This window comes from Mytilus trossulus, chromosome 1 (genome assembly GCF_036588685.1).
Source record: "Mytilus trossulus isolate FHL-02 chromosome 1, PNRI_Mtr1.1.1.hap1, whole genome shotgun sequence".
In the NCBI taxonomy this organism is placed as follows: Eukaryota; Metazoa; Mollusca; class Bivalvia; order Mytilida; family Mytilidae; genus Mytilus; species Mytilus trossulus.
This window is the reverse complement of record NC_086373.1, coordinates 15,435,433-15,446,806: the sequence shown is the minus strand read 5'-3', so window position 1 is coordinate 15,446,806 and position 11,374 is coordinate 15,435,433. Positions and strand designations below refer to the sequence as shown.

At 33.1% G+C, this 11,374-nt stretch overlaps 1 protein-coding gene across 1 annotated transcript in view; it reads left to right on the top strand.

Moving 5' to 3' along the window:
• Window positions 1–1,542: 1,542 nt before the first annotated feature.
• LOC134716354 (glutamate receptor ionotropic, NMDA 3A-like) overlaps window positions 1,543–11,374 on the top strand; it is a 33,282-nt gene continuing 23,450 nt past the window's right edge. The window contains exons 1-3 of the mRNA XM_063579313.1: window positions 1,543–2,108; window positions 4,655–5,702; window positions 9,818–9,951. Coding sequence (XP_063435383.1) covers window positions 1,546–2,108; window positions 4,655–5,702; window positions 9,818–9,951 — 1,745 coding nt within the window. The 5' untranslated portion in view covers window positions 1,543–1,545. The remainder of the gene's footprint in view (window positions 2,109–4,654; window positions 5,703–9,817; window positions 9,952–11,374) is intronic.

The following is an 11,374-nucleotide window of genomic DNA, read 5'->3' as shown; positions in this document are numbered from 1 at the left end:
ATAACTATCTTAAATAGATATAGGAAGATGTGGTGTGAGTGCCAATGAGACAACTCTCAATCCAAATAACAATTTGAAAAAATAAACCATTATAGGTCAATGTACGGGGGGAAATGCTTTCTGTCCAAAAAGACAACAACATATGTTTGCGAGAACAATATAGCTATTGTTAATGATTCATTTGCGAATGTTAACAATGAATTTCCCTACTAAAAGTTTTATGTTTCTTTTAAAAACCATAAAACCCAACAATGACGACGCTTGTTTTGGAATTAGTAGAAATTTCATGTTTATGATCTCGTTATAGATTAATAGACGCCACTGACTTTCTTGGCGCTTCTTAGTCTACTCAGCCTTCCTGTATTCAGTCATTATATAATAGGTTTGATATCAGAAATGACAATCTGTCGGATAACGAAATATAAGTTATTATTTACACTCAATTCTAAGAGAATGTCCGGTATCCATGAGGTATGATATTTATGCGGGATACGTGTTTCTTTCACTTTATATTAGATGCTTATAAATAAAAATCAAACGTTGTAATTGGAAGCAATGAATTAAATGTTTTCTAAATTAAAAAACCGAGATGATTGATTATACAGGACATGTTGAACAATAGCATAAAATATTACTAAGATACAATATTTATGTTACTGAAGAAATTGGACAAGATGAAGGTTATGTGGCATAAACAACATGATACAATTGAAAGCATTTATTTTTGTAACACTTATTACTGAAATAGTGAGTGTCACTTTCTTTCACTTCGTATAATTTTAAAAAAAAAACATAGCACTCGGTTCTTATATTAACATATCTTGGAATTAAAAATATATAGGTTATTAAGATTTGAATTCTGTAAACACATATTTTCGGGTGACTTCATCCAAGAAGACCAAAAAACCTAGACAGTCGTTTAAATGGTAATGCGCATTTGCGTATAACCAAATATTTAAGACATCATTAGTAATCACCAAGGTGAAAAACAACATTCAAAGCATTTGATAAATGATCACCGTTAAATTTTGTTTTTCAAGACATTGATGTCTCAGGTACATATATGTTTGCCCCCTTTTCTCTAATTCCCGGGAAAAGAACACCACGGGACATATTTGTTAAGGAACCCAATTATAGTAAAACCAAAAATATGGGGTTTAATTAAGCGATTGTACTGGTGGTTATATTTGTTTTTGTCAATATGCCATGATGAATGAGACTTAGATTTATTCTTTTTCCTCGTTGTTTCTCATTTTTTTTATGTAGGGGACACTTGAAGCTGATTATACTGTATGGTTTTTTTCATTGTTGAATGTCGTACAGTATCTATATCTGCTTAAACCCGCCATTTCGAGTTTGTTTGATAGTTATCGCAAAGGCTACTTTACCAAATCTGCAAATTTTATATTGAATTAGTTCAACCTTTAAAAAAATTACCTATATCTTCATGTCTTAATAAATTGATAACTTGGCCTATTTAAACTAGAATAAATTGTACTTATTATAATTCTATAATTTCAGGTCAGAAATAGTCTACAATTACAGATGGAACCTACCATTTCACAGATAGCCAGAGGAGTATCAAAATTTTTCTCGGCAAATTTCTGGTTCAAATTCGTGCTCTTAATTGAAAAAGAATATATTTCCGATGGATTTTATAGTGAGCTCAAATTACTTTCAAGTGAGAAGAAATGGAATATTACTGTGTATTTTATTTCTTCGAGTTGGACGTGTACCAATATATGCAATTTAATAGCAAAAGTATTCAGGAACGAACGAAAAATCGTGGTTTTACATACAAAACCTGAATTAGCAAAGGTGATATTTAGGTGTAGAAATTATGTGATGAATTCTAGTATTTCCTGGTTCTTGACAGATAAAGTGTTTACACGCAAAAGGGCTTTGTTAAAATATTATCCCACTGGAGCTTTGGCTGTGACTATCAGTGAACAAACATATCTAGAGGATATCCTTAAGGATAGTATCAACGTAATTATAGAGGCAATAATGAACATACCAACAGATATAAGGGGTTTTTCACTGCCAGTACACCATAACTGTAGGACAGTTTCAAGTAGTGAACAATCATTGGGTCTCTTTTTTTATAGGTAAGTTATACTTTGAAGAACTCTTATTTTGGAGTAAGGTTTTAAAAGACTGACAAAGAACTACAAATACCAAAAATTGAAATGATTTTTGGGAATCTTATAAGAAGTCTTAATCGATATAAACATACTAACAAATGTACATTTAATGTATTAAAACAATATACAATAGTGCAATAAAGTCACATGTCACATAGTAAATACACACCAAAGACAGACACATATTAAAAACGGTTGGAATCAATGTGAACTCCAAAAAAGATTAGAATAGCTATACAGGGTAAACATGACGTGCTATGGAGGCATCTCAATTGCTATTTCGATCGTATATCCAGAAATATGAATCGACACAACTGCTAAATAAAAAATGATTGACATGCAAGATTTTTTAACGGGCTAATTTGTTGGTATTTATGATACTTGTATATAGTAACTATCAAACAATTTGAGATGGCGACCGTAGACCCTGATAGCAGTTGTTCTTCGTTATAACCTTGTTTTAGACTATGATAGGTTATTTTAAATAGATGCCGTTATTTTTCAAATCTCTTTTACGACAACTAGTATAGCATTCATTTCAACTTCAATGATATACGAAAACTAAATAGGCATGATAATTTAACTTGTCAACTGTCTATTCTGAAATGGTACCTTTACTTTTCCAGAATAGGAAGTTGTCAAGTGGTTAACTCAAATCAGGGTACGAAACTAATCAATCTGTGTCAATTTGTAGACTTATCCTATGCGGCAGTTTTAATTTTGTTGAAACTCTGAGAGAGAGCGTCACAATTTTATCACGTTTATAAAAGCTCGTTGATTGGTCCGAATGCTGGTTCTGTCGAGACAGGTACACCGTGCATTGTTTTCCAGTTGCAAGAGCCGCCCTAAATAATGTTAAGAACCATTTAGCAGAACCTACCCAGATCAATTTTTTTGTAAAAACGATTTTTGTCTTAAGCATGCATGTGAGCATCAATCAATGAAATCACATTATAACGTTGCAAAAACAAGTCTCCTAGTCGCAGAGTTACCCACTTACATGCTAGTTTGCCCATTTTCATTTTACATGTTGTTAATTAAAGAATTTGCATTTTTGATGAACTCAACTCTTCCTCGATATTTTTGTGTAATGAAATCAATGTGGTTCGTAATAAATTTAGTCGGCTTCATATCTTGACTTACATCTAGAAATTGACAATGAGGGTCGGTTGAAAACAAAGCTTTACGACAAAAGAGATGATTTCAGCTGTCCAATTGTGAACTTTCCATTTCTAAGTAGCAACATTCCAGCAGCACCTGCATACGGGGTATATATCTCCTAATTGATACGATATTCCCGTGCTTGTATTTCCTATCATGATTTTCTTGATAGAAGGTTGCTGCTCACAAGGAAGCTATTAAACCAAGAGTTTCAAATGGTGTAGTTGAAATCATCCCTTCGTAAATTTTACGGACGCCATCACGAGTTGGTTGACCGTTATGGAATAACCGTTTCACAAATGATATCGGATATGTTCCTTACGTCGTAACTACAATCCCCTTCCTTTTCATGAGTGGGACCTACCGAATTAGACTATTTACCGGATTTGATATCACATTAGCAACACGACGGGTGCCACATGTAGAACAGGATCTGCTTACCCTTCCAGTGCATCTGAGATCACCCTATTTTTTGGTGGGGTTAGTGTTGTTTATTCTTTGGTTTGCTATGTTGTGTCATGTGTACTGTTGTTTGTTTGTTTGTCTGTTTGTCTTTTTCATTTTTGGCCATGGCGTTGTCAGTTTGTTTTAGATTTATGAGTTTGACTGTTCCTTTGGTATCTTTCGTCCCTCCTTTGTGTAATGAAATCAATGTGGTTCTTTATAAAGCATTTTTTTTCCAAAATAAAAAAATACAAACCTGCAACATTCAAGTCAATCAAAACAATAATATTTAGGATCTGGATGAATTAAATTTGCAATGTTCATCATGGTTTAATATATACATTTTCGATAAATATACTCACTGCATGTACAAATGTTTATCACGTAGTACTTTAAGAAATTCTTGTGCTAACCACACCACACGTTCCTTTTTGTACTTCACTGATAGATATATAAGACAGACAAGTTTCATCTCTTACCAAGATCTTCAAGTTGTTTTCTTACTTGCCCATTTGAACAGATTATGGGTTTACTGCACATGTACATTGCGAAATATCAGCTGCAAACATATAAATAGAACATTTCTACGATTGAGTTTAGTTAGTGAGCCAATAAGCTTTCCAATGTATCAAGCAGCAGATATATGACGATGTTTATATGTCAAAAGTCCAATTGATCGTTCTTACAGTTGTCTCTTTTGTCACCTTTTGCATATTTCCCATTGGCTGTTCTGCCATACTTATTCTGATTAAGTTTTGTGTAATATTTTGGGGTCGCTGATAAGTTATATTCTAACATTACAACACCCTGACATGAGACTTCGGATCCATTCAGCAGGGTGATTTAAGTGTAGGGAATTACGATAAATATTGTTTATTTGTAAATATGTGTTGGTTTTTTTGCAGAAAAATGTTGGAAGCTTCTATAGAGGGTGTGTCAGGTCCAATGCAATTTAGTTCAGATGGAATATTACAAAGAAATACAATTGATGTTCGTCATCTCGTCAGGAAAGGAAGAAAAAGTACGTGGCGTAGAATAGGCTATGTAAGGGGTGACGACGTATGTCCTTTTGGTATTCTTTGGCCGGACGAACCTATCGAGACACATATTAGGAACAATAAAAAGCATTACAGGATCGTTACAAACCCTGTGCAACCGTTTGTTATAAAAAATTCAGAATATGGACTCGATTCGGATACGGGACAGTGTGCTATGTACACTACATGTTTGGAGCTACCGACAAAAGACACAATAGCTACTATCAAAGCGCTCAGGGATTTTGAAAATGGATTTGTTAACGCTACTAATCCTTATAATATTAGCTGTTGCCGAGGATTAACAGTTGATCTACTAGATAAACTTGCAGAAGATCTTAATTTTGAATACACTATGTATGTAGTTCAAGATACAGAATACGGAAAGAAAATAAATGGCTCATGGACGGGAATGGTATATGATCTGATGGAAGGCACAGCTCATATGGCCATTGGGGCATTCAGTATTACTAGACCGAGATTAGAAGTGATCGATTTTACATATCCTTATTTCTTCTCTGGATTCTCTGTGTTGTATCATGAAAAAATAGGATATAGTATTTTGCATGCTTTTCTGGAACCTTTTCATTCTTACGTGTGGTATTCTATATTTATTTCTGCAACTATCAGTGGAATTTGCTCATCTATATTCGAATGGAATAGTCCTTTTGGACTTAATCCGTGGGGCCGAAAACGTAAACAAAATTATTGTTTAGCATCGGGATTAACTATGGTTTACTCTTTATTATTTGGTCATACAGTTAAGACTAAGTCACCAAAATCCTGGCCAAGCAAGGTTTTACAAAACTTTTGGGCTTGTGCGTGTATTTTTATCATGGCTTCCTACACTGCCAACCTTGCCGCTTATATAGCCGGAAAACATGCTGGTATTAATTACAATGACCTTCATGATCCAAGGGTAAGTTTAATCCAGTAATTTTTTATGGGAATTTAAATCAAAACGAGTGTACCCTTAGTCAAATCAATGCAAGTATTGTTATAAGCAAAGCTTAGAAATAAAATAGCCAACACTTAGTTCTTATGGGATTAGGGTGAAATTTTTGACTTTTTTTCATTTAAAAATCAAATGACTACTTGGCTGGTGATACATTCAGAGGAGACGAAAAGTCCACTAGGAGTAGCATCAGTTGTGTACTAGATCAGTAATAATGGGCGTCAAACTAGTCTAAAACATATGAATATACTAAACGTAAAAATCATCAGACTATGAAAGGCTAGATGCTCTGAATAGGGACAGGCGCAACAATGCGGCTAGGTTGAACATGTTTCGTGAGATCATAACCCTCCCGTATATACCACTAGCCAAAATAGAAACAACAAACATAAAAAATTTACAACAATAAAATTAAAAAAAACTAACAGTCTGACTAAAAAAAATCAAATATTATTTTTAGCAACAAAATACAACCAATGAATAACAGGCTTCTGGATACATGTACTTTTAATTATCCATTTGACATTTCTGTTGAATAAACAATTCCGTTAATTTTATTGTTCATCAAGCACACTTCATGTTATTGAAAATTGACAGTAAAGATTAAACACTGTATATCAAATAAATGTCGTGTATGACAAGAATTATATTCAGCATCAACAGTGCCGAAAATTAAAAGGCTTAAAAAAAATTGACGATAGTAATCGTGGCAAGCACATAATAATTCGTGGCCTGAAAAGTACATCTAAAAGTGCATTCCAAAAAATCTACTAAAACAAATTAGAATTCAGATGAGAATTAAAAACGGAAAATTCTCAACCAAATGTCAAAATCAGAAGCTCAAACACACCAAACGATTAGATAACAACTGTCATATTACTGACCGGCATTTTTACATATATAAAAAGGTGGATCAAACCTGGTTTTATTGATAGCTGAACCTCTTTCTTGTATGACAGTTGCACACAATTTGATTGATTTTTTACAACGATCGAGTTTAATGCATTATCATTTGAGCAAATGACTGCAGTAAGATCCGAATTAAGATTTTTACTGCTTTTGAAGCACCTGATCTAGACACGATTGTTTTTAATTGTTCACTCCTATATATCAAAGGTAAAACAATAGTGGTGATGTGTGTGGGTTGCGTGTTTCTCAGCTTTAAGTTTATGTTGTGTTTCGTATACTAATTACTGATGTATTTTTTCTTGGTCTTGTGTCGTTTTTTTTTAAATTATTTTTTTTTTGCGGTGGTGTTGTCCGTTGTCATCTACTAATGAGTTTGATTATCCTTTTGATATCTCTAATACATGCTTAAAGGTCACGTACAATTATCTATCATTTAATTATGATACAAAACAAATCTTTCATGAAACAAATAAGCTTCATTTAAAACACTTTGGCTTTAATCATAATCACATGTAAAACATTATCAAAAACAAGACGAAGCTAAAATACAGATATTTTCCATTAAGGAAATGACAGCTTATAATATTTGTATAAAATGTCGTAATAAATCAAGGACATTCTCTTCAAATCAAATATTTCATACCGCTGTGTAAATGCATTTCCGATAATGGAAATAAACACTTTAGGTAAGAGCAAAACAGCTACTGAGGGCAATAACTAATTGCCGAGGGCTCCATTGTTCTACGGAAGAATACATTGGGAAATAGCAAGGTGTGATAAAAAAGTAACAAAGTAAATTGGATTTTTAACTTTGCAAATCACAATAATTTTCCTTCAATTATATTTGAAAAACAACTTTACAGTGTTTTATTCTACAGTTTTTACATTTAAGAAGAGTTAGTTTGATTATTTTACTACGTATGACCATCTGTCAAATTTTATTAAAAATCAGCGTAAAAAGTTAAAACGGAAAAATACTTTATTAAACAGTTATAGATATTTGAATATCCCTTTGGTACCTCTTTCCTCCCTTTGCTAAAGAATTACAAGATCGTTTTGCATTTTTATTAATTTTAAATGTTTATGTTGATATACATACAATCTAAAAAAATGGAGAAATAACCAGTGAACACGTGTGTCCTTCTTTGACATCATACACTTGTTATAGCTTAAAAGGAAATAATTAAATGCTTCTCTGGATGTGTTTAAATGTAATGCGTCAGTCAACACAAATTAATTTGGACAGAAGCGAACAATGACAAACCGGCAATTGAAATGACACATAAAATGTAACATCTTAGTGCTTACAGGACATATGAAAAGGATGTTATACAATCCATCAAAAAATAGTATATATGACGCATTGAGCACGTTATGTCAAGAGACATATTTCAACCGTCAAGTTTTCTAGTAGCGCACTCGTGTATTATTTCAATTTTAGTTTCTTGTGTACAATTTGGAAATTAGTATGGCGTTCATTATCACTGAACTAGTATATATTTGTTTAGGGTCCAGCTGAAGGACGCCGTCGGGTGTGGGAATTTCTTGCTACATTGAAGACCTGTTGGTGACCTTCTGCTGTTGTTTTTTTTCTATGGTCGTGTTGTTGTCTCTTTGACACATTCCCCATTTCCATTCTCAATTTTACTAAATGTAAATATTGCACGGTGCTAGATCTCTACCACTAGTGTATCTGAGATGTTTTCTTGCTTCATTCATAATCCTCATTGTGTATGGTACATGCATTCGCCAGAATCTGTGATGATACAATTAGAGATTGATATTTGATTTTTTGAAGTAAGTTATATAAGGACCAATCTCTAAAATCGTTGGCACAAATATTACTGTAGCAAGACGCGTCGCATAGAGTAATTTCTTTCAAGTAATTTGATTTCCAAAGACATTTATAGAATCGTTGGATGTCAATTATTGGTGGCCTTCAATGGCCTAGAATGTCACTAATAATTTGTCTCCGTTAACTGTAACAACTATTTTTTCTATTAAGCCGGTGACACATCTTTTAGAATGAGAAAACAAGACATATCAAAGATAATTATATACTACAGATCAATTATGGAAGAGTTGAGTGAGGAAAAGCCGATAAAAAGTTGTGCAAGTCAAAGTCGGTCCGGATCAACAGTACGCAGTGCCTAAAGATAGAAGAAATAATGTCCTATCTTATTGCTTTTTTTATTTTAAATACTATATGCATGTTAACAGAAATATGGGAATAGTTTATAGAATTTAGATTTCATTTGTTAAGAAATAAAATCACAAAAATACTGCACTCCGAGGAAAATTCAAAACAGAAAAACCTAATCATATTCCTGACTTGGTACGGGCATTTCTTAAAACTTTAAAAACCTGGTTTTATAGCGCTAAACCTCTCACTCGTATGACAGTCGCATCAAATACAATTATATTTACAACGATGCGTGAACAAAACAGACATACAAGGCAAAATTGTCAAAATGATCGGTACAGCAGTCATCAAGGTTTCACAATCTCTAAACAAACAAATAATTAACAAAGAAGCACAAAAAGCATCTATTAAATTTAACAACGGCATTAACGAAGACTACAGTTAAAGCTTTAAATAAAAAAAACAGCGATATTTTGTGTTCTTTGGGGGCATACGGTTTTATGAGCACCATTGCATCTATGGATGTATTGAAAAAATATTCTAAAACATATATTCATTCCCTGTTTAATTAAAATTTTGAACACACATCTGTTTATAAGCCTGTATTGCTACATCCTTACAAGACAATTAACTAAAAAAACAATGATATTGTTGTATCCATTTGATAGGGGAAGGCAAATTGATTTATCCTCTCTTTAGGTATTGGATATGTAATATATATTTCTCTGGTCTGTCTAGTTGATAAATAGCAATTTCGTATTTGACGCTTAAAGCTTTCGTAATATTCCATTTTCAATTCCTCTGTGAATAATTCTGCACAGACTTTAAACGAACTTATGCGAAATCAATTTACCTAAACGTTCGATATAACTAGGTTGCTGATACAGATTATTTTTAACGCATGGCAGATGCTTTACTGGTATCCCCACACACAAAACTAATCCAAAACTCAACCAATGGTATCTACGAGTATTAACTCTTGTCGATTTCATAATCAATTGATTTTTATGTTTACCTTGTATTTCAGTTATTGGGCATTCGAGTTGGAACTTTGGGAGGCAGTGCTGTAGATACAACTTTGAGTAAATTGAACTCTAAACTATACCATGTCAGCCACCGACATCTGGTGCCAAGTTCTGATGAGGGGATAAAAATGCTTATGTAAGATATAACCATATTCAACTTTGTTCACATATCAAACTTCTAAATAGAGATCACCACGAAATTTTTATAAGAATATAGATTTTTTTCAGTACGTGTACGCTTATTTTTCTAGGGATCTAAGTAATGTGATTTTATTACATATCTAGATTTAAAAAGGACACCATTCGTAAATATAAATCAAATGCATACATTTTGCTTAGTTTCTTTTGTTTCCTATTCTGACATTGGACTCGGACTTCTTTTAAACTGAGTTTTACTATGCATATTGCTGTGTGTTCGTTTCTCTACATTGGCTAGAGGTAAAGAGAGAGAGAGAACTCACAAAAAATGTTTAACCCTGCTGCATTTTCGCCTGTGCCAAGCCAGCAGCCTTTGACCTTTGTTTGTCTTGTTTGATTTTTTATTTTAGTTTATCTATATTTTTTGGAGTTTTGTTTGAAGCCATTATCAAAAAACAAGGGCACATTTTTGTTTAGGGGCCACCTGAATCATTTTCCGGGTGTAATTTTTCTTGCTTTGTTGAAGACTCATCGGCGATCTTCAGCTGTAATCTGCTCTTCTGTCGGGTTGTTGTCTCTTTGACACATTCTCCGTTTTCATTATGAATGTGTTTATTTCCGATGCAAAGACCCTATGAATGAATCAATATTAATAACAAAATACGCCGTCTTAAATGAACTCACACGAGTATCGTAATTATAGCACTTTTGAAAAAGTGTATTGATAGGTTTGGCTAGCTTTTGAGATGAATGCCAATATTGTGGTGCTTTGTAAAAAATATTACGATAAAAGATTGGATGTGAAATACCTGAACGTATATTAAGATGTCTGATAATAAACGCATCATAGATACCAGGATTTTATTTTGTTTTAATGTCAGACGCGCGTTTCGTCTACAAAAGACTCATCAGTGACGCTCGAATCCGAAGTTGATTTATATTTACGAATGATGTCCTTCTACCGATGATAAAATTAAGTAAATGTTTTGACTAGTTTGTGATATAAACCCCTGGTTTAGTAATTTTTCAGTTGTATTTTTTCTTTTCTCCTGTTTATATGGTGAAATTAAGGCAACAGTAGAACATGTATACTGCTGTTCAAAATTTATAAATCGATTGAGAGTTAACAAATCCGGGTAACAACCTAAAATTGAGGGAGACACATCAATTATGAGAGAAAAACAACGGAACAACAGAACGTTTGAAGTGCACCAAAGAAAAACCCGCCAATATACTTAAAAATGAGCTACTTGATAACAACTGCAATATTTGTAGCTTGATACAGGATATTCAAAGAAAACAAATTTGGTTGAACCTGATTTTAAGACTAGCCAAACCTCCCGTTTAAATGGCATTTGCAACTTTCTTATAAGTTTGTTTTGTTGTTATACCACTTACCCAGCTAAGGGGAGCGGTGAGTG